Source organism: Gymnogyps californianus, chromosome 1, assembly GCF_018139145.2.
Source record: "Gymnogyps californianus isolate 813 chromosome 1, ASM1813914v2, whole genome shotgun sequence".
In the NCBI taxonomy this organism is placed as follows: Eukaryota; Metazoa; Chordata; class Aves; order Accipitriformes; family Cathartidae; genus Gymnogyps; species Gymnogyps californianus.
Window position 1 is genome coordinate 208,358,938 of NC_059471.1, and position 22,471 is coordinate 208,381,408.

At 37.8% G+C, this 22,471-nt stretch overlaps 1 protein-coding gene across 1 annotated transcript in view; it reads right to left on the reverse strand.

Annotated features, from left to right (window-relative positions):
• Nucleotides 1-464: 464 nt before the first annotated feature.
• The window catches only part of PCLO (piccolo presynaptic cytomatrix protein), a 378,058-nt gene continuing 356,051 nt past the window's right edge, over nucleotides 465-22,471 (reverse strand). Inside the window, 3 exon segments of the mRNA XM_050905865.1 lie at nucleotides 465-605; nucleotides 5,042-5,187; nucleotides 5,809-5,943. Of these exon segments, the coding sequence (XP_050761822.1) occupies nucleotides 465-605; nucleotides 5,042-5,187; nucleotides 5,809-5,943 (422 nt within the window).

Genomic DNA, 22,471 nt, shown 5'->3' on the forward strand with positions numbered 1-22,471 from the left:
GTTTTGCACTTCTGATAAGTGAGATTTGGAAAGTCAGTCACCCTAGGTGCTTTTGCATAAAATGATTTCCTTCTGGTTGCCCAGAAAACCAGACTGCTCTTTCCATCACACTACCTCCAGCTGCAGCCAAACTCTGCATTAACACCTGCCTTCCAGCCTTCATTGTTTCCTTCACAGTTACTCTCTTCACAAAGAGTCCAACAACACGGAGCCCTCGTATCAGTCTTCGTTTCAAACAGCCTCACTTTAACTTCTGGGCCCAGGTTTTCTTTTACTTTGCTGTCTTTTGCAGCAAAACAAGTGTACTAGCCCTCATTTAAGTGTGCTATGTAGCCCAGAGACTGCTCTTTTCTACTTTGTATTCTGAAAGACTAGCTAAACACAATGATATCAAACTATAGTCTTGGAGTGATGCTGTTTATAGCAGACTCTGCAGGTTTTGTGCCCTAAGTAGACAGCTCTGCTCAGTGTGTTTGTGTGGAGCTGACCAACAGTTTGTGCCAGTTTACTATCCTTTTCCTTAGATCCACTTTGTCAAGCCAGATATAAGCTTCCCCAATCAGTGTCTTTTTCATAAACTTCCCTCCATTGGAGACAAGCAGAATCTGGGAAAATAATAATAATAAAACATAATTATCATTGTGCACATAATTATCATTATGCATATTAACACACTGCATTTGCTGGCAAACATGAAAGATTCAGAAATGTTGAGCTCTGTTTTGGTACCCACAGAGGAGGAAAGAAACACTGACCGTAACCTTTTATACAGTCATCTTTCCAATAGAAAGGAAGTCCCATGAAAACTGAACCTTCCCTCTCTTCTCTTTTATTATCATGGGATGTAGCAACTAGGTGACAATCTTGAACTTCATTGAGCAATTTGTTCACCTGCTGGTTACCAAAGACAAACACAAGGTCAAGTTTTAAGTTACAGGGTAAAGCTTTATGCAGGCAAAGTACCAGCCCTTTTTAAGTGCATGGGAGCCAGAGGGTGCCCTGCATATAGGCTTTAACTCAGAGCAGACTAGTGTGTGAGAAAGTCCCGAGTTCTGGTTTCTGACCTCAGCAAGTGGTAGTCTAACCTCAAACGTAGAGCTGGTCTGAAATCTCACTCCTGCTATGCCTCTGCTGAGAGCCACAGTATTGTGTCTGGTCTTACGGCTCTTGCTTGCCTAGCCATGGAGAGTGGGAAGGGCAAGGAATAGCCCTGGCACTTAGGTGAGCTCTGCAGGCTGGGTGTTCAAGACTCTCCCTGATGTATCATACAGGCACGTGTTTTCCAGCTAAGCAGGTTCATGCCATGCAAGCAATAGACTTCTCTGAATGACTTGATTCATTCTGTGGATCTATAGGTTCATTCTACGTGTTTCTGGGAGAAATACATTTGATAATATATATACTTCAGGGGGTGAGTTATAGTTACATATTCAGATAAATTTTAGCATTTCTTAATTATTGAGTAACTGAATTAACAAGCTCAATGCTTTTTTTTTATCAACTTCCTAAGTTTTTCAAAAAGAAAAAGAACTTATGAAAAATTCCATTTCCACGATAGGATTAGCAGCAGGTTTGTAATATGCACAGTCACTGAGCAGACCTCTGGCAATGAGCAAGGGAGGTAACTGATAACAGTAGGACGCTGTCACCCTCTGTGTGAACCAGCAGGAGAGAAAATAGGGCATTTTGTTGCTTGGTTTCAAAGATCTAGGCTCACAGAAGAATGGCAGAACTCAAGGATTTTGTACTCCACTGAGATGCTGGAAGAGACCATATGGCAGTAGACACGTAACAGAACTGTAGAAGAACTAGAGTTTCCAGTAATCAAGAACTTCAACATTTTGAAAATTTTCCACTCTGATGTGGGAAACAAAGTAAAAAATGCAAACTTTACTTTACAGTGGAAATTTAAAAAATAAAAAAAAAAGGGAAGAAATTAGCAATAGTTTTCCTGGATGATCTTCCCAGTTCCCTGGCCAATTTTGATATCAGTTGGCAAGTAAGGTATGTGCCCAGACAGCTTAGACACCTACATGCCCATTAGTTAACAGGTTTGAGGAGGGAAGACCAAATGACCCTTAGGCACTGAGCTATTAGGGAACTCCACTCATCAGAAAGCCCATCCTTGGGGAAAATAGGCAGCCTGCCTCCACTGCTCGTGGCTTTCTAGGTCGCCTGGTTCAGCGTTTCCTGAAGAAATGGACAGCCCAGAAGCTGGCAAGCCAAACCAGAACATCTGTGAAAAACATTCTTCTGGATTTTTCTGATTACCCTCACATAGGAGATTATGTATTTCTAATTGCAGCCAGTCAGCCAGGAGCCAGCTAGGGAACAAGGCAAAGGAGCCAGGAGCTTAGTTCTTTCCAGAAGGGTCCCAGGTGGGTTGCCAAGGAACAGGGAAATCAGGGAATCGAGCGAGCAAGCTGCCAGGGGCTGAGGCAAGTGCCTGTCTGAAACCTGTCAAAATGTTTTCTGCAGAATGTTTTCATTTTGACACATCAACAGTTTTGGGACAGAAAAAAATTTAACAAATTTTTCATCACTTCCGCCCTTGATCTTTCTCTCCACTCCTCCCAGCTGGATCCCTAGTATCTGTCTTCTCCAGCTTCTCTGTCTCTCAGCCTTGTTTCTTCCCTGCTCCAGGCTTTAAATTCCAGACTTGTTATCCTGAATCAGCTAGTCTCAGTTTCTAATCCTCAGGGTTTTTTTTTCCTTATTCCCAATACCCTTGACCAGACAATTCTAGCTTTTATTTTCTTCTCTCTTCTTTCTTTTTCTTTTTCTTTTTCCTTTTTTCTCAATAGCTCATGGTCCCATTTTTATGGCTAGTATTCACAGCTCTTGCTGTTGATTTTTAGAGTGCAGACCCTTGTCCTAATTTCTACCTCCAGCTGGTTCTCATGTCTCTTTACAATGTACCTTCTATGATTACCATGTTTGATATCTTCTTACTCCCTCTCTCTGATCTTATTTCCTCCCTTAATCTCCCAATTCCATTTTAGTTCTATACATTCTGGTTTTGTTTCGTTTCCCTCTCCCCCAAATCTCTTGACAATGTCCATCCTTTTGCCCCTAAATGTTCATCACTGAAATTCAGCATTCAAATCAGCCAGCTTCATGCTTTGCCGTAGGAACAAATAGACTGGTAAGTATGAAGAGCATGCAAAAACAGATGTACTGAGTCAGATCAAAGATCTCTCCATGCAAATATTCTGCTTCCAAAAGTGTATAGGGCAGTGTATAAGGCAGACTATAAGAACAGGACAATCACGTAGTGACACCTTCCCAAAGTACCTACTATGATCTGTGGACCATTGACTTCCTGACTCACCAGTGGTATGTTTGTATTTAACAGACTATGAGGTATTTTGCCCATGAATTTGTGCATTCATTTTCTCCAGTTACTTTTTCCATGAAAATATTTAGCATCCACAATATATTATGGCAATAAATTTTACAGTTCAAACTCCAAGTTGTGTGAAGAAGAAACACCTTTTGTTTGTTTTAAACTTGTTTCTCGCTACTTTTACAGACTTTATTCTCCTAGGTCTGGTGTGCAACATCAGTACATATTACAGAGTTTCTGAGGAAATGTTGCCAAGTCTCAGGCTGACTGTTCCTATGGCTACCTCCCTCACTATCCCACCGCAACAACTTGATGGCTTATTTTTCCGTAGAACTCTGTGGTTTCTTCTTTACTCGTCTACTCACCCCTTATGGTTTCCTCTTCAAACCACCACTGGAAGCAAAGTTTTTACAGGAATTTTAGCTCTTAAATTTTGGCAAGACTTTATTGATCACTCTGGATTTTCCCAGGTAATATAACATCTTAAATAGTCTTTTACTGAGTCTATTGAATCAATAAGGATGTCAGGACACCTTAACACAGGGAAAACAGTATCTATTTCAGGACACCTTAACACAGGGAAAACAGTATCTATTTTTGTTGGCCTTGTTTTGTAAGCAACATCCATTTTGGCTTTAATTTTAATGAAACAACCAATAAATCTAACATAAGGAACTTAGATAATCCTGTCTAACTTTAGTCATCAAAATGTAGCTGGCTTGTTTACGTCGGTCTTCCAGATTTAAAGGTATATTAAGTGGATGCTGGTATGCCCAACAATTCCTCCCACTTACTTTTAAGATTAGCATGCAGATACCCTTGGTATTGTCCATCCGTCTCCACTGACTAGAGGAAGCCTGAATATCTGGCTTATATTAGTTATCTACTCATGTGAAAGTAAATGAAGGTAGATAAAGTGAATCCTACCCATCTAAAAAACCAAATCTGACCAAATGATCAAGTCTGTCTAAGCAGCTAAAACACAGGAGAGAGACTATTCCTGAATCATTTGATGTGCCACAGACTGAAAATACCTTCATCTCCTTTACAAATGTACACAGAGAATATATGCATTGGCATAATTCTGCAATGTCTGAGATTATGACTATTGTGTCTAATTCTAGGCACCACAACTTTTAAAGAAGTTGAAGAACTGGAGAGAATGATAAAATGATTAGGCATTTAGGCGACAGGACATATCAAAGAAATTTGGTTTACTTAGCCTGGAAAAATAGAGAGGAGAGATACGGTAACAACCTTTCAGTGTGCAAACTTTTTTTATAAAAAGAAAGCAGATCAGTTTTCCTCTGTGCTTTGTGAGGATACTTAAGGATAAGTGAACTTAATTGAAAAATATGGCATATTTAAGTTAGAAATTACACTAAACTTTCTAAATACATAGAAAAGTGTTTTTGGAAGGCATGCATAACTTCCTTCTCTAGGGGGTTTTAAGAACAGATCAAGCCTAAAACTTTCAGGCCCGGTCTATAAATACCCTTCCGCAGTGTGGGGTGATGGATTAAATCATCTTTTAAAGTCTCCCCCAGCCCAATATTTCCATTATTTTGCAATTGTGTTATTTCCTTTGTAATTTTCTCCTTTCAGCAAACAACTGGGGTAGAAAATTGATCTCAAGTGCCCATAGCACAGCATTGACAACATCCAAAGTCAGGTTTTAATAAAATGCAGAATTACCTGAAGAGAATGCCCAGCAGGACTCAAGCTAAATCTAAACGTTTCATTGAACGAAGGCTCTCGGTCATGCCTGCATACCCTGGTTTTCTTCTTAATTACTCTCTTTTGGGTAGAGATATTGACAACGTACAGCTTCACATACAGGTCTAGGGAAGAACAGTTCAACGAGTTAAATACAGAAGCTTTTAAATAATCGTTGTTGCTAATGATTTCAACAGAGGGGAAGTGCTGTGAAGAAACAGAGCATGGTACTTTACAGAGCCATATTCTGTTCTCATTCACATGGTGTAGAAATGGAACTATCCCACTAAATCCAAGGGAATTACTTTGTGTTTACAATGCTGTCATTAAAGGAACAAATACCTTGATGTCTTTATGTATGTATGAAAATATTATTATTAACATGAGTTTTTAATTTTTAAAAAGCTTTTTCATCAAAATATAATTTTTCACTAGATATCATTGTTCTTTAATAAACTAGGGAGTTATAATTTTTATTAAAGTTTAAAAAGGATTGATTTTTAACAATCAAAAGTAAATTAAAAAGAGGATTAACTTCTGAGAGTTAATTTGCTTCTACAAAATGTTTTTACTTTCATTAAAGTTGCTCATAGGAGAAAAAAAGCACTTCAAAAAGAATCCTATAGACCATGTCATTCTGGTTAAGAAGCAATTTTCTTTCCCATTTTAGTAGTGATGTTAAATGACTTCAGATACATCCTACTTAATGATTTCAAAGTATCATGAAGCTGGTTTCTGTGTGATACCTGGTAGATGATCTGGAGATTTAAATTTGTATGTGATATTTCTGCACTGAAGGATTTCTACTATCAGCTGTTCTCCATCTGTCTTCATTTCCTTCTTTAATGCAATCTTGATTTCACCCATAACCTGTGTTTTACCTGGAAGAGCAGAAAAAGCAACCCTCATTAATGTAAAGGAAACTAAATGTATCATTCTAACTTGGAAAGAAGTAGAGTTTTCTGGGTTGTTTTTTTAGTTTGGGGGTTTTTTTGTCTTTTTTTTTTCAGAACAGCTTTTAATCAGGGTATAAGGATAATGTATTGCTTGGATGAACAAATGGTAGATACATGCAGTACACTTGTATAACTAGATTATATGCTTCAGAGTGTATTTGCTTCAGAGGAGCTTTTTTCTCAAGAATACAGATTTCTCTAGGAGTCATTACAAGTCACGTAATGGTCACTACAATTCACCTCTTCAGAAACCTTTACTACAAGATTCTGAAGTTATCTCATTTAAAAAAAAAAAGGAAAGGAAGAAAAGGGAGAACATTCAATAGAGTGTTAAAAAGTAAGATTCTGAAAGGCAATGAATTAAGACTTTGGTGAAGTTAGCATTTCATCTTCTTACGTATATGGAGCAATATAATTCACTCAGTTTAAAGGGAAGTGCTCACTGTGACCTTTAAAAGTAAAGGTGATTTCCCTTCTTATGTGGGCAGAAATATAGGCCCATTATTCCTACATTGTATGGATTTCTCTCTAAATCAGTCCAGAGATGGAGAGAAGGCACAGAATGATATGTAGGCAAAGCTGTTTTGCCTTTCCCCTGCCTGTCTTCCCACAAGGCTTTACTGAAGCCAGGCAGAGTAGAGCAGGGCTACATCTTCTAAATAAGTACGGTGGTGTAAGCAGAGCCCATGCCCTCAGCTCAGTGCTGTCTATAATAGCATCATGTCATAATGGGGCTTGTGCTTCTATGTCTATTGTCCTGTTACTGTAAAATATTATTTCACCTTCCTCTTCTCTTTAGACATTAAAAAAAACCCCCAAACCATTAAGCCTCTGGGAGTCTTTATTACCTAGTTTCTGGTGCCAGCAGGCTGGAGCTTTAACGCATTACCAGGAAATTCTAGAAGCTGGTGCCAAGATGTTGTAAGGAGCAAAGCAATTCTGCAGAAAGTAAACAATTATGATACATCTGGAGAAGCTTCTCTCTTAAAGAGTAGAAAATTACCAAGTGGCATTTAGAGATCACTTACTTGTATCACAAATGTACAACCAAATTTGAATAATCTCCACTAAAAACGCTAGCTGTTATTTCACAGATGTCCATGAGCAATCATCCATTCTATTGTTTTTCCTACTTAAAATATTTTTTGGGATCATGAATAAAAATTTAATGACAAATAATCACAGCTACAACCTGGGCCCCGAACCCTCTTCACAAAATGAAGCTGGAATCTAACTTAGTTACATTTAATAACAAATTTGCAATTGGGCTTCAGCTGGGTCAGTGCTTCACCCATAGTTTGTAAGATGGGAGAGGACCTGTCAGGAGGCAAGTGATTCATTCACCATATTTACTCATGAGAAAATACTTCCTATAGGTTTGAACATGCAATAATAGGATCTTGGTTTCTGCTGTCTGTTTTGTGCAAAGAGAATGGAGCCCTCATCTTGTGATGGCAGCAGCAAAGATCATCGGTAGCTGGGATCAAAGAAGGAAAGGCCAATAATGTCCCTGTTGTTATTCATTAATCTATTATAATGCCCTTTTTCTGGAAAGTACTGAATGCCCAGTGGGTCTGGCTTGGCTAAACTGTGGACTTTGAATGACTGGAAACAGATACAAGAAAAAATTACAATGCATCCTCTGCTCTGTGGATAAACTACCAAAATCACTGATGAAGACATGACATACCTGAAAGGTGTTGCATAAATCTGGCTTTTTGATCAATATTGGTTCTTGCACTGAGTCCAATGCTTGACCATGAACAAAGCCCAGCAGGCACAGTTGTAGCACAAACCTAATGTTAGTTTCAGGCAATCTTATAGTTAACCAGAGCCTTTTCTGGAAAATATGCTTGGCTTATTTACTTTACTTTATTCCCTCTCTGTTCTTTAAGGTCTATTTGCAACAGTTGTTAGGCCCACCTCTTTCTTGATTGCCTTAGTACCTTCTTTTTCACTTAGATGTGCATTCAACCTAAAATGAGATCCGGTAGGCTGGATGCTACCTGTGACGCTGTGGAAACAAGGACTGGAAAAAGATGAAATTGCTTTCTACAGACGTATGACAGAGTAAATATTGAAAAAGATAAGAAATATTTAAGCTGAATTTGTGTGATATTTTACCTGTGACATATATATCAAATGCAGACTTACTGATGTACCGCAAGCGGACCACAGGCATGCACAGCAGCATCGTGTTCACTTTAGGAAAACGGTAACAGTAGCTAATCAATTCTTAAAAATGTATAGCTATGATTAAATATATTAGTGTTTTTTACATGACAGTACATCTCTTTTTAGGGGACGAGATTTATTAAAAAAACCACTAACAGTTAAAAGGTGATGGTTAATTAACTAAATTGCTGCAAGGTATTTGAGAAGTCAAGGGGTTTAAATTTGCTATGGTGATGGCAACATAAGCTGTTGCTCTTGTAGAACTGTTGAACTCCGCACTGTGAAAGGTTAATTAGTTCTGCTATTAGTCTTAAATGACTGCTGCTGTAAATCACAGGATGTGTCATCGACACTGTTGTTGTCAGCTTCCAGGGACTGATAACTATGGATTATGCTCCCATTCCTTTTTGATCAGATGCCTGCTGTCAAACAAAATTGCCCAAGACAGTCGTAAATAGTTGTCTCCCATCAGTCTGTGTTATCAGGGCTAATTCAGCAATGCATTTAAATGAGCAGGTAAATCTCACTGGACAATGGCAGGAATTTCATTCAGTTCAATTGTCTAAATGTAAATTTCTGAGCTAATTTACACATTCATCTCAGAGTAAGTTGAATTGCCTTCTGAGATTGACTATGTCGATTCGCATAGATGGATCAAGTGTGAGTAGGTTAAACTTGGAAATTTAAATATGAGATGCCTAAATGCTGCTACCCGATGAGCATCATACTAGAGTAATTTTCTGAATGGATGCCAGATGGCCAGAAAACAGAATTAAGAAAATAATACATAAACTGACATTTTGTTCCATGGTTGTGTATAAGTTAGTGTGGGCTCCTTCGGTTCCATAAGAGTGACTGGGGGTATCAGAGCAGTGGAATTAGAAATAGAATGGGGGGTGGGTGGGTGGAAATATTGTTGATAATTTCCCAGCATTTTTCTTTCCAAATGAAGTTTATAACATAATTATTGTTTCCAAAATAGGTAGGAAATGCCCTCCTGGAGCTTCAAGAGTCATACACTTTGTGGTCTAGGATTTAAAATCACAGAAAGATCCTTCTGAGCAGCTTCCAGTGAGTCTGGCCTACTAAACGTGGCAATGTTAATTTTGGGTTGTGGTTGTGGGGTTTTTTGTTGGTTTTATTTTTAATTCCTTATAGCCTAGATCATCCTCTTACTACTCAATCAAAGAACTCAGATGCTGGAAAAAATAAGCAGCACAAAACAAACAAAAATCCCAACCAAACAAAAAACAACAACAAAAAACCCCAGCTTTATTTTCCTACACTTTGTGGCTACAATCTATAGGACTAGCATGCCTTATCCATCACGTATGTAGAAAAGGAAGGAATATAGAGCCATGGTTTGTTTTAGTAGGATTTCTCCTCCTATTTTTCCTTTTGTGTGTGTTCAGAGAGATGCCTGCATTTTAAGAAGAATACACACTCTTTCAGAGTTTATTTCTACACTTTCTGATTATGAATTAGTAAGTATGTAGTAATTGTGAAGTAACTCATGTTACTTCCACTTTTCTGAAAGCACTCATCCCAGAGAGCAATCCCAGGTTTCCAAATGTTGGTGCAGAACAACAGCTTGCTCTACTCCTGCAGACAAGCCCCCTTTAAAGAAGACCAGACACATCCACACAGCTTTGCCATTAGCCCTATGTCTTCTGACTCCCATCTCGTTGCCTTGTGTCAGGAACACAAAAGTTAATTTTTTTGTGATATTTTAGTGCAAAGAGGCTGAGAAACTTAAGAGTTGTCTTGTTGTAGCATGATGATGGTGGTATATAGACAGCATGATGCTGCCCTGGGGGATGGCAAGGGAGAACGTTGGAGTATTTGGTGGTGCAGGGCCAGCTGTGTTAGTGCTGACAGTCAGTGTAGAGCACAGGGAAACAAACATGTCCTCCATGCTGTTGGGAGATGAGCAGACCGTCTCCAGAACCTAGGTTTTGTCTCAGAAAGAGCAGATCCGTCTGTGCTAAAAGAATTCCCAGGAGAAAACTAAAATCATTCAGCATGGAAATTAAAGAATCCAGATCAGGGAGTCAACCAAGGAGAGAATTTATGTGACAGTGCAAATGCCAGTTATGAGACTACATGATGCAACTCTGTAAATGTTCTCTTGAGGAAAGTTTGGGAATAAGAGATCTCTGCAGATTTTTGTATTAGTGGCTTCTGGTATTTGGTACTTGCATTTTGCGTGGGTGTTCCCCATAAGCAAACTAAAGTGAATGAAATCTGTCTCCCAACTTATCTTAAAAGCATTTCTGAGTATAACATGAAGTATTGTTTCTTCTGAATCAGTTAAATTTATAATTCTGAAAGAGTAAGTAATAAGCCTCAGTCTAAGATGAAGAGATGAGTAATGATTAGCATAGTGTCATCATAAGCATATGATCAGAAATAAAGACTTCTTTTGTTAGAACTGATTTCATTTCCTTAGGTCTTTATTTGTTTTGATGCCCTGAGAGATTAAATTAATGAACCTCTGAGAGCTCTGTACAGTGTTTATTGATAGAATACAGGCATTTCTTTGATGTATTTTACTACCGTTTGTCTCACAGGTATCTAATGACCTGGACTTGGAGCAGATGAAGTTATCTCTAACGCTGTGTAATGAGAGATTATGTCTTCCAGAACTGAACAACTCAAATGCTCCTTGTGTAGCTGTATTGCTTAAATAAACAAAATCTTGGATTCAGCTGTATTAGGGTATATTTGCAATATTTAGGAGGTTAGAATATGTGGTAGCATGTCATAAAATCTAAGGAATCCAAGGTGGATTCTTGAGAACTTGATTCAAAAAAGCTTTGAAATATAGGACATGATTAAAAAGAACCCAAAAACATGGGTTCTGTCCTCAGATCCTCATCCCTTAGTAGCTTTCTGTGATCTTAGACTTCATCTCTGTGCCTAATCTCAGAGGTGGAGATAATATCTACTTCTCTAAGAGTTGTTTGGATTTAGTAACTGGGATTGGGTATACTGTAAAGAGAGAGACTTTGATCATGTAAGCATAAACAGGACTTTGACGTATGGTCCCTAATACCATGAGAAACCACAAAGACTTAGAAAGGCTGATGAGGACGTATGCCACTGTTACGTTTCCCCCCACCATAATCCATGAAGCTCATACAGATATAATTTTCTGTCTAACAGAGTGCTGTTGTAGCAAGAAATACGTTTCTGCTGGATTCCTTTAACACTATTTTGAGAACCAGAAGTCCATCCTCCAGCAGACAGCTGTGCTTCAGGAAAACAAGATAATATCTTCTTATTGCAATAAATAATTCAGTATTTCTGCAGATACTAGCCATTTATTACTTACATTTCAGTATTGGAGTTAAACAACTCCAACTGAAGGTAAAGCAAAAGGGTATTCAATACTATTTTAAAATTAAATATACCAAGAATTCAAATCTTCCAGTCTTTTTTTAAGCAAATCCTTCCCTCTTTTTTTTCTTTTTCTTTTTTTCTTTTTTTTCTTTTTTTTTAAATTTTTAACATCACACCAGTTACTTGCAGTACCAGCTGATTGTATTCATAATGCCTTTCACCCTCTTGCTGGGACATGAGCTACTGGCAAAGCTGTTGCAAAATAATGACGGATGAGCTTTATAAACAATGCTTCCTAATGTTTACAGGCTCCGACCTTTTCTGTCCTTTCGAGGTTTTTTCATTACCTTCTTTTTGTTTTTCACCTTTCTCCCACATATTTCTTTCTCCCTGAAAACTGCCACAATTTTCTCTGTAGGCTGGTTTTATCTTTGAGTTCCCTACAGCAAGAAAAATCAGACATCTAATACAGTCTTAACTACTACCTCCTCCTGTCTCACAGTGCTTTAAATAGATGTTGTTGGGTTTACTGGCATAGGACTGTCTCAACAAATATGCTCCCCAGCTCCACAGATGAGGTTGAATACATGCAGGTTCTGAAATTTGTTGCTTCTCTTGCAACCGGCTACTCGGTCTGCCCTGCACGGTGCTATCAACTGGACATGGGACAAACTAAAGCTGAGTAAGGCTGCCTCTTTTTTCTCCTGCTCTGAAGAGGAGTTGCAGCTCCTGAGGATCCTTGGTATGTGTTCAGTCTTCTCTTATCTGGCTACGTGAAGGTTAGGTGTGGTTATACATGAAGGGCTCAGGTGTTATTACAATTTATTCCCTCCCTTACCTGATATAGGTAAGGATACTGTGTGCAGGCAGTCGTGCTCCTCTGAAATGGTAAACGCTGTCGGTTCAACTCCTGACAAATGGGTTCCCTCTGGGATACAGGGATGCTCTGCAGTGGGAGCAGGCATGAACCGAGGGAACTGCTCTCTCTTTTTCCTTCCCTCTCCTTACCCTGAAGATGTGAACTGCTGTGAGCAGACTGTATATTATGAGATGAGCAAAGAAGATTAAGGTCTTTCATTAATATCTCCCTGTCTCCTCTGATGTGATGTGCATGCAATCATGTAATGAGGGAGAGGAGCAGAGTTAAGGAACTTTGCTCACAGCAAACACAATTTACAATTTTGCAGGCAGTGAGAGTGGCTGGCTTTAAGGCTCAGGCATATGAACAAGCTGACAGCTTTGTGTTATGATTCTTAGAACTAGCATGCTCACTGCCCACAAAATTTTGAATATACTAGTGCAGAAATTTAGCCTGTATGCCCAGAATTCTTAGTAGGATTAAGCAAAGAATATTTGAAGGAAAATACTTTTCAGCCTTTATTTTCAGATGAAACAAAACTGTTGTGCAAAAAGCATTTTGAAAACAGCGAAAGCCTTTTGGCTGTTGAGATTTTGAGGTGTGAAATATTTCCCAGAAAAAAATACAAACTCTGCCCCATTTATTGGTCATTGTCTGTGTGCACCTCTTTCAGAGATTTGATTCATTTCTTTTAAAACAAAAAAAAAAAGTAAAAAAATAATGCTGACTCTGGACTGATGCCATGTGTAAAAACTCTTGGCCTGAAGTAAAGTGATTTGTGGGAAAATAACACTGATACTTCACACATGCTCAAAAAAGAAAAATAAAAACCATAGACATGTTCGAATCCAGTTTCAACTGGCTTTATTTTTGTTAGGTAGCATTCTAAAATGTTGTAGGAAAAAGTTAATGAGGAAGTAGGAAGAGGTTAATGAGGCAATAAGATTAGAGGAGATGAATTAGAGGAGCAAGTTTCACTAGTGTCAGAAGCTGCCTGCGTCAGTGACCTAAAAGGTAGTACAGGGGATCAGAGATTTCTCCAGAAAGATTTTTTCAATATTTTAGTGAGACTGGTCCCTGTGCCATAGAGGCATTTGGAATAAATGGAGAGAAGACCATGAGAACTGTAAATATTACATTCAACAAATTTAGGTGATCAGAGATGACTACAGAGATTTCTTTTAATGATGAAGATGAACACAGAATACCTGTATTTGACAGATGGTAGGTAGAAGGAGAATAAAAATGAGGGGAGGGAAGTCAAGAGAATTACAGAACTAATTCATAGTACATCCTACTAGATACCTCTTATTTATATTTATTTATACTTATTTATACTTCTGTGGAAGGGAAACCTTATGTTCTAAGCTGATTATTCTGTCAATGTCCTCTCCACAATTCATTCAAATACCAGAATTCCCCAAAATTTAGCTTTCGTTTAGAATAATAAACTAATGACAGGGTTAATCATAAGGAAGCTTAGGTGTCTAACTCAAACTCCCTAGACTCTGTAGTCAAGAGGTATAGCACCTCCTTAAACTTTTATCTTAGGATGGATAAATGCCTTCTGGAGGTGCCTGCCTCTTTTCAGTGACAGTTGAGAGGCGAGGTGATGGCTTCGATTTAGAAACCTGATTTTTAAACAGTGAAATTCAGCTAGAAGTATCAAAATGCAAATCTACAGCTCTATCATTTTCCATAACTTCAATGAGAGAAAGCTAAAATGATGGTTGAAATTATTCTTGCTATTTTAATTGAACTTCAAAGATAGATGCAGCCTGGATGTGAAAGGGGGAACTATGCAGCCTCATATCTCAGAAGGCAAAACTCTCTTCAACCACCTTTGCTCCCTTTCATCCTCATGATAAATCACTGCCTGAGTCTAAATATACATTCACAGTCTTCTTTTCACAATTTTAGCATCTTACGTAAGGAGACATATCAGACGCTGCAGATTCAGCTGCATAAAAGACAGCTTGCCACAGCAGGTCCGAAATTTTGGTGATGAAAGGCACACTTTGCCCTGGCTTTCAGATGGACAAAAGTTCATACAGGAAAAAGAAGAAAACTATTTGATGTCATACATACAGAGCAACCTGAACCTTGATTATTTTAAGCCTACTCTATTGCCGCTTTACCAAGGAGAAAATGTGTTGCTAAAGGGAGAAGAAATTTGCAAACTGCCATTAAAAGTCTGTATTTGACGTAACCACAGTTCAGTAAAGTATTTTGCACAATACTACAACAATCTTTGTGTAATATAGCATAAATGTTCTGTTAAAGTAGGACAAGTGAGTCTGCAAGCTCTTTTTCCATGTCAGTATGAGAACACAAAATGGGTTTTACCTATACAAAACCAGAAAGGATTTTGCTAGATTTTGCTTAGGTTCTCATTTAAATGATGACAGATTTTAAACTACTTTCCCTCTCCCATGGTAAATACATTTTTTATCTTTTTTTAGTTTTGATATGCAAGTTTTTGAGAGTTTGACAATATAGTCTGAAATCACAAAATCCCTTCTGAGCCAACCTTCACTTTCTGTGCCAAAATAATGAAAAAGTTTACACCTTCTCGCTCTGAATATATATATGAAGATGTGAATATCACAACAGATTTATTTATTCTTTTTGTCCGCTTGATGTCATGAAATTAGCTATTCTGGCTTGAACCACTAGAAACCGCAGGAAATGGATTAGAGTCCATTTGGCTTACATGCAATATGCTGAAAGTATACTGGAAATAATATGAGCACTTTAAGATGAGTGAAATGACTCCCATGGATGGTAGCAAGAGGTAATAGAAAATTTGCCCAAAGATATAATAAAGAGGATCAAATAATTATAAATATAATTCAGAAATATTAGGTAGCGCAGTATCAGAAGGGGAAAAAATAGGTTGCCAAGTAGGTTTTGTATATTATTTACTTTTGTGAATCCAAAGAGAAAATAATCCTTTGAACAGAATATTTTGTACTTGGGATGTAAACAAACATCCCCCAACCTAAATTCAAATACATATTGTAAGAACAACATATTTCCTAAGAACAACAGCTAAAAATGAAAAGCACTTGAAGATTGCATTTCTGAAAAGAAATTGTTCTGTTAGGAAACCTGCTGACCACTTGGGGAGCAGAGTGACATGAAATAAAGTTTATTTACATAATTTCTGCCAAATTTGTAGGTCAGACATAAGTAAAACCAGTCATATTGCATTTAAATGTAAACCAAAGAACATGTTGTGTTACAGGAACACCTAGGAACTTCCCCATTTGCTTTGGCAGATAGCTGCTTAGGTGGTGATTTTTCATTCCTTTCAGTGTTTTGGACGTAGGGTCTGATGAAAGGAAAAAATCAAGCTTCAGAGGCAGATGGATAAAATTAGATGCAGGTCTTTAAAGAATTTAGTTCATTAGAAAGATAAATAGAAAAACAGTTCAAGGATAAAGTGCTGACTTCAGCAGTAGATGTTACCTACACATCTAACACAGGCTTAGTTTTACTAGGCATGCTAACGATTTTAAAAGTGGTAACCAAACTGAAAAAAATACTGATGTTTTCTGACTTAGCAGTGAAAATAATAGAATACTTTGGTGCCTTTCCCTTTGTCATAAAGCCGTCCTATCACAGGGATGTATACACAATGAATAGGAATTGGTGTAAGAATTACATACGATGTGTTTTCATTCCAGTTAGTTTGGAGAGTGGCTCATTGCACATTTGCTGCACAGACAATAAGCACTGAGCCTGCACTGTTAGTGCAGTGGAACAAGCTGTTTCTTTTCACAGCTTGGCCAAGTCATTTATAGCCCAGAAAAAATTACTTAACACATGGTGGCATATGTAACTCTATAAAGCTTTCTTTGAGAAGGAGGTGGAAGATGGCATTTGTATACACAAATATATCCATACACATACTCAAGCTAACGCAATATGTTAGCACTCTTTTGTGCTATAAACCTAGTAGGCACACTATCATGGTAACTGAAGATGAAAATTTTTGGTAAGAACCTGCCTATTCATTCCTCACATCATGATTTCCAGATTCCCCCTCAGATTTATACTGCAGCTCTGAGGCTCTTCAGTGAAATATCCTTAAAGTCTTGCTCATACCTCCCTGGAACTACACACTGGTGAGCACAGTCCTGTGTGCTGCACAGCTCGGGTACCAGAGCAGATGCTTCTGCACTGACTGTTCATGTGGAAGACAGGTAATGCTATTATATTAATAGATTTTCTTTTGCGTACTTACATTACCTGGTACAGTGGTAGCAGCCCACTGTTGACATGCTATTTCTCTACCATTAAATAAGAATGATTACTGAAATAATTGTTGCTAATAGGACTACTAAGTATAAGAGAAATTGCATATTCAGTGTGATAGTAAGAGCTGTGATAATTCTAACAAAGCTCATTGTGTCTAATAGACAAAAGAAAGCCAAATCTGTCTTCCAGGACCACCAGAGTGTTTTGTGGCTGGCTGTAGAGAACCTAGGAAATTTTAGCACAAAAATGAATACTTGTAACTACTGGGATTCAACTACCTGCATAATCTGTCCAACAGAACAAGGAGGGATGATCCTTTCCATTAATCAGGATAAACATAGAATCAGCTCAGTCAAAACTGGAAAAATGTGTTAATCCAAATTTTGCTCAGGAGGGATGGACAGAAATGTTATGCAGAGTATTCCACAGTATTATGCAGAATTCAGAGTTCTACAGTCCCTGGAGGATTGATACATGGATGCATTGCTTAGAGTAATGAGGAGATGGTTCCTAAAGTTGTTACCAGTTTGGAGAAATATCAATTTACCTTTCAGCTCCTGCCCTGAGTCTTCTGTTAAATGCCTTTTTTTTTTTTTTTAAGTTTATAACCTTCCATCAGAAATCTTTATAGTCTAAAGTACCTGCTTTTCATTGAAATACATACTTTACATTTTCCCTCTCATTCAGCACTCAGCAGTGCCATTATTTTTCATTTCATGCAATGCTGATTCCCTCAAACTGCTATAATAGACATATCCTAAAGTTGGTATTTCATTGCACTGTTCAACTGATGTGTGTGGTTAAAGTCCACAGAGATGCATTTGAATAAAAAATATCATATAAAAACCTAGAACAGAAGAAAAAGTACAGGGACACTACAGCACTTATGTAAATGCACTCATAGAGCTTTGTGATGAAGACTGAAATGATGGGAAGAAAAAGAGAAATGGAAAATGTGCTTCTGTTTACAGTGTTCATGAAGTGGGAAGAAACCTGTTAAGTAAGTGAAATTATATATCACTTAAAAACCAATGGTGAAGCTCAAAATGATAAGTCCATGTTCCAAATGGACTAAATGACTCTATAGAAGAGGTCTCAATCTTCTATGGCAGTGAAAATGCCAAAAATATTTCTGAGTTTCTGAACTTTCATGGGGAATGGGGGAGATGGTGGAAGTCCTCTTACAAAGAAAGGAGAGCTGGGAATTATGGATTTTAGAAAAACAGAACGGTCTAATGTTCAGTAATGGGAGAATGTAATAGGTTGGTAGCAGAGATGCAGGGGGGGGAAAAGTTTTACAGTGCAAGACTGAAAATTTTCCAATATGATGACCTAAAACATTTATTCAGGACCTTTTAAGAGTGAGAAAAAAAGTCAGAGACTGATTCCTGGAAATTTCACATCTCAGATGCTGAGACCTCTCCCTGGTGCCACACAAAACAGAGGTACTCAATCCGCTGTTCTGGGAGCTGAGAGTCTGTCCCAGGTAAGGGGTCTTGAGGCTATGATTGGTTGGCCTTCACCTAGATTTGACAGCAATTCCACCTGCAACTGGGAAACCTTTGTGAGGAAAGTTTTCTCAAAACTATGTACCCTAGAAAAGGTGAATCAGAAAACACACATATATTTGCATTTAAGTATGGCTGGCTGGCTGGCTGGCTTAGAAACTCCCCTTAAATTTTCTGAAGTCACTGAAGCAAATACCATCTATTTGTAGATACAAAAAAACCCCAACCCTTTTGTAACTCATTAAAAATCTTTTTCTGCTCCTAGGCAGTATGTATGCAGTAGGACTTGTAAAATTAACTGAACCTTTTCAATAATGAATACAAAGGAGTATCTTATAGTGAGCTAATGCTCTGACAGCTCCTGTAGATTTACTATCTGGCAACTGCCTTTAAACAGAAATGAGGCTTTCTTTCTGTCTCCTGTCACAGTACAGTGAGACTGCTTTGGGAGTTAATGCCTCACAGACTTTATGCACTGAGGCCAACACTCATGATTTTATCAAGAATCTCTGAGAGTTAGTACTGCTCTTTTGAAGACGACTGTTGAAGTCTTGCTCGCAATTTATATTTTAAAATTAAAACTGTGCATGTGGGAATTGAAAGTAGCGTTTTGCAAGACCTCACAAATTGGAAGTGCAACATAGATTCTTTGCATAACATGATTTAAAACTTGTCTCGTGGTTTTTGAAATGTAAAATACCTGGGACCTGGAAAAATATTATTACAGTTGTTTATGCATTATAAGTTTGTAATAAAGTATAGTAAACATTGTATTTGTGATCATCATCCATGAATATGATTCCACTACCTGCAGGAATTCCACAGGTTCTCTTTACAGTTTCAATCAATTTAGAACAGAAAGTAAAAAGTTTTTTTTCAACTAAAAATGAAGACAAATTTTAGGAGAGCAGAACATACATTCTCCTGGATTTGGAACTCAGGAAGCATCCTATACTGTAGGAGAGAAGATTCAATAAAAATCTGATAAACAGTTCAGGTTTACATGAACTGAAGAAAGATCCCTTGCCACGAACAGTCATCACAAAAAGAGTCTCGAATGACATAAAGAATATTTAAAGACTGTACAGCACTGCTTTTTTAGAAATCCTAAAGAGACATGATATGTCTGCTGAATATCTGCTTGGAATTGGCTCAAAAATATGAAACTGCACTGTCCCTTAGGGTAGTGTTCATGAAGAATGACTTGCTGAGCTAGTGCCAGGCCATGGTTAGTTACCACGCCAGCTGACACTCTCAGCATCACTAGACAAAACCTTGTGAAGAACAGTAAAGTATCACATGAAACTCCTGTTTCGTTACCATGCAGAAGAACTAGCATCAGGTTGCAACTTAAATGTTATTTGTGAGCAACCTGATGCACAACAAATTGTTTCTGTATCCATGAGGAAAAACAGTCTGTGTAGGTACAATTTCGTACAGAATACAAGTCTCTTAATTCTAGGTCAGAAAAAATAACAGCTGTAGAAAATCTTAGAAATAGGTTCAACTGTTTAATGTGTATGCTGAATATCAAATGATTGAAGACAGAAAAATTCATAGGATCTGAAGACTAGTCAGTAATTCTCATTAGTGCTTGACATTATTTAGTGACTTGAACAGCTGTTCACTGAGTTCCCAACAAAAGTAATTAATCACTGAGAACATAGGTATAAAAATAAAAGTAGAAATATTATTTAAATATGCAAATATGGAAGTATAGATATAGATTAGCTCAGTAACAGTAACAAAGTCACTAAAGATAATGTCAGGTTATGATCTGCCTCTGGAAGGAAATTATGTTTTCCCAAAAGTCTATGAGCCAACTTTTTCAGTAGTAATGAATATGATTGGATCTGAATTAATCTTTGTCAAATTCGAAGTACAACATCTGGATTCATCATGTAAAATTGACTTTCATTTACTTCCCTGAGAGCAGTATCAAGCTGCCCTTCTGATTTGGAAAATACCGCATATTCATACGCAAAGACTCTATTACTCTACCCATTTTAATGCACTTATTGACTGTACTGGTAGCGCTAATTATTTCTGTAAAATGATTATCATTGTGAAAGACAGGGCTGTGTGGCTGAAGAACCTGAAGACCATGCTCTATCTTCGAAGTTATTTCAGCACAATTTTACCCCTATATGACCACATGTACCAGAAGTGTCCCCTCAATGGGATTTCACAAGCAAATCCCATTTCGGGATTTGGGGATTCACTGTTGAACTGCAAGTCTGTGAGTGCTGTTATACTCATGTTCCTCTCAGTGCCGAATCCACAAGGTTTCTGCATTGGTAGCTCTTCCAAAGAGGGAGAGGCTTTATTTACCAGTCAAATATATACACTTTACTATCTTCAGATTTGAAATTTGAAGTTATGTATACAACATAACTCAGGTCAACACTGTTCTTAACTTCTTTTATCATTTTCATTCCTCCTTCCCGATATAGTTTGGCTACAGGAAAGAATGCAGCCATTTAAATCCATGACTCAGAACCAAGGACATCATACTGATGTGGGAGACTGCAAACTTGATCCTGAAATGGCTTGCAAGACATCTAATTATCTTGTGCAAGGCACTCAACTTCAAATTTTGAAATAAAATGAATACAATAAAATTCAGTTGAACAACAGATACAGGACTCTAAATAGAATTAAGCCTGAGGTGCCCATCATGCTGTCAGTTAATAGTCATGATTTCCATCAAAATAATCACAATTTCTGTCTCAGGCCCTTTGTGATACATACTCTCAACTGCTTGCACAACCTGTTTCTTGTAAAATTTTGGTTCGCTTCCTGTAGTAATAGTAATACCAGTAGTAGTTAACAAAAGACAAAATTTAAAAAGGATAGTATTATTATTTTCAGTTTAGAAGGAACTGAGGCTTAAAAAGCATAAAAGGCTGTCTAACGTTACCCAACCCAGCACCAAAATCATCATGTAGTCCTGTTTTCTTTTTTAATTCTGAGTCATGTGGGATAGGATACAGTATTCTTTGTGCACCTATGTTTTTGAGTGGTATGTATTGTATGTTTACATTCACTATTTGCACAAAATTATAAGTGATTGTAAGCAGGTCTTCTAGTTAGAAGGGTCAGACAACTGCAGCTACAGACAGTAATTGCAACTAAACATGTATTGGTAATCTTCATTACTTTTCTAACCTATCTCAGAGAAGCACAAAGAGACAACATAATAAGGAGCTTTCAAGTTCCATGTTGATTTCCTTCTTTTCTCCATGTGACATACAAGCTGCAGCAAAGGAGTACTTTTTTATCAAGAATGCTTCAAGAGACATAAGGCAAGTCTGCTACCCTGCTGAGCAGTGTACTTTCTGATTTTGAAAGCTGTTTGTTACACTTTGAAAACAGGCACTGGTAATGGCAGAATTAACTCTTCTACTGTCAAAGACAAAACTGGTGCCATTGGGAACTACAAACACTGTTGCCGAGTTTCCTTCAATGCTTTACCCGTAAAACCATCATCCTACTGCTCAGACAAAGAAAAGGCAAAGGAAATCTGGTTTGTTTATTTTATGTTATTTAGCAAAGATAATTTTTTAAAATAACTCCTTATTTACGAAGCCTGTGATGAGATATGCCAGGTCTTGCTGGCATATGTAGGGTAGGGAAAGAAAAGAGTACGTTATCTGTATGCAGTTGCAGCAGGGAACTTCAAGCAATAGAACATAATTACCTGGGAGGAATTTGGCCAACTCGATGGTTATAAAAAATACCAAGGAGTGTTTAATAAACAGTTGCAGCAGATTGCTGCTTTAAACTCTTCCTGGTGAGATGTCCGCCTGAAGAAAATAATACCATCCTTGGCACTGGTCTAGCTGCAAAGAACATCTTTACCTGTAACTAATCACTGATTCTTACTCATCTTAAAATGGCATAAATGGGCACTGGTACCGAAAGAGCTCTCTTCACAGTCCCGCTTATTTCTTCCCACACAGTTTCCCTGGTGTTATCTCCTTTAGCCATAGGTGTTTGTACAGCTGCCTAGTGAACTAGCTGGCAGAAATGATCCTACTAACTGCCACCTCCCTCCCGCCCCCCGCAACGTATTGATTTTGGGTTAGTCACCCAGCTTGATTCAGCACACGCTTTATGCCACCATGAAGGATGAAATGAGGTTGAAGGAAGGAAAAATGGCATTTTTCAGCAACAATGCTGGTTTATGACAAAGTGTGCTTTATGAAGCAATTGTAGACTGATAAGATAATTCAGAGAGGAAAGGACTGCTGGAGGTTTCCAGTCCAACCCCATATTCACAGTAGGGTTTAACTTCCAAATTAGA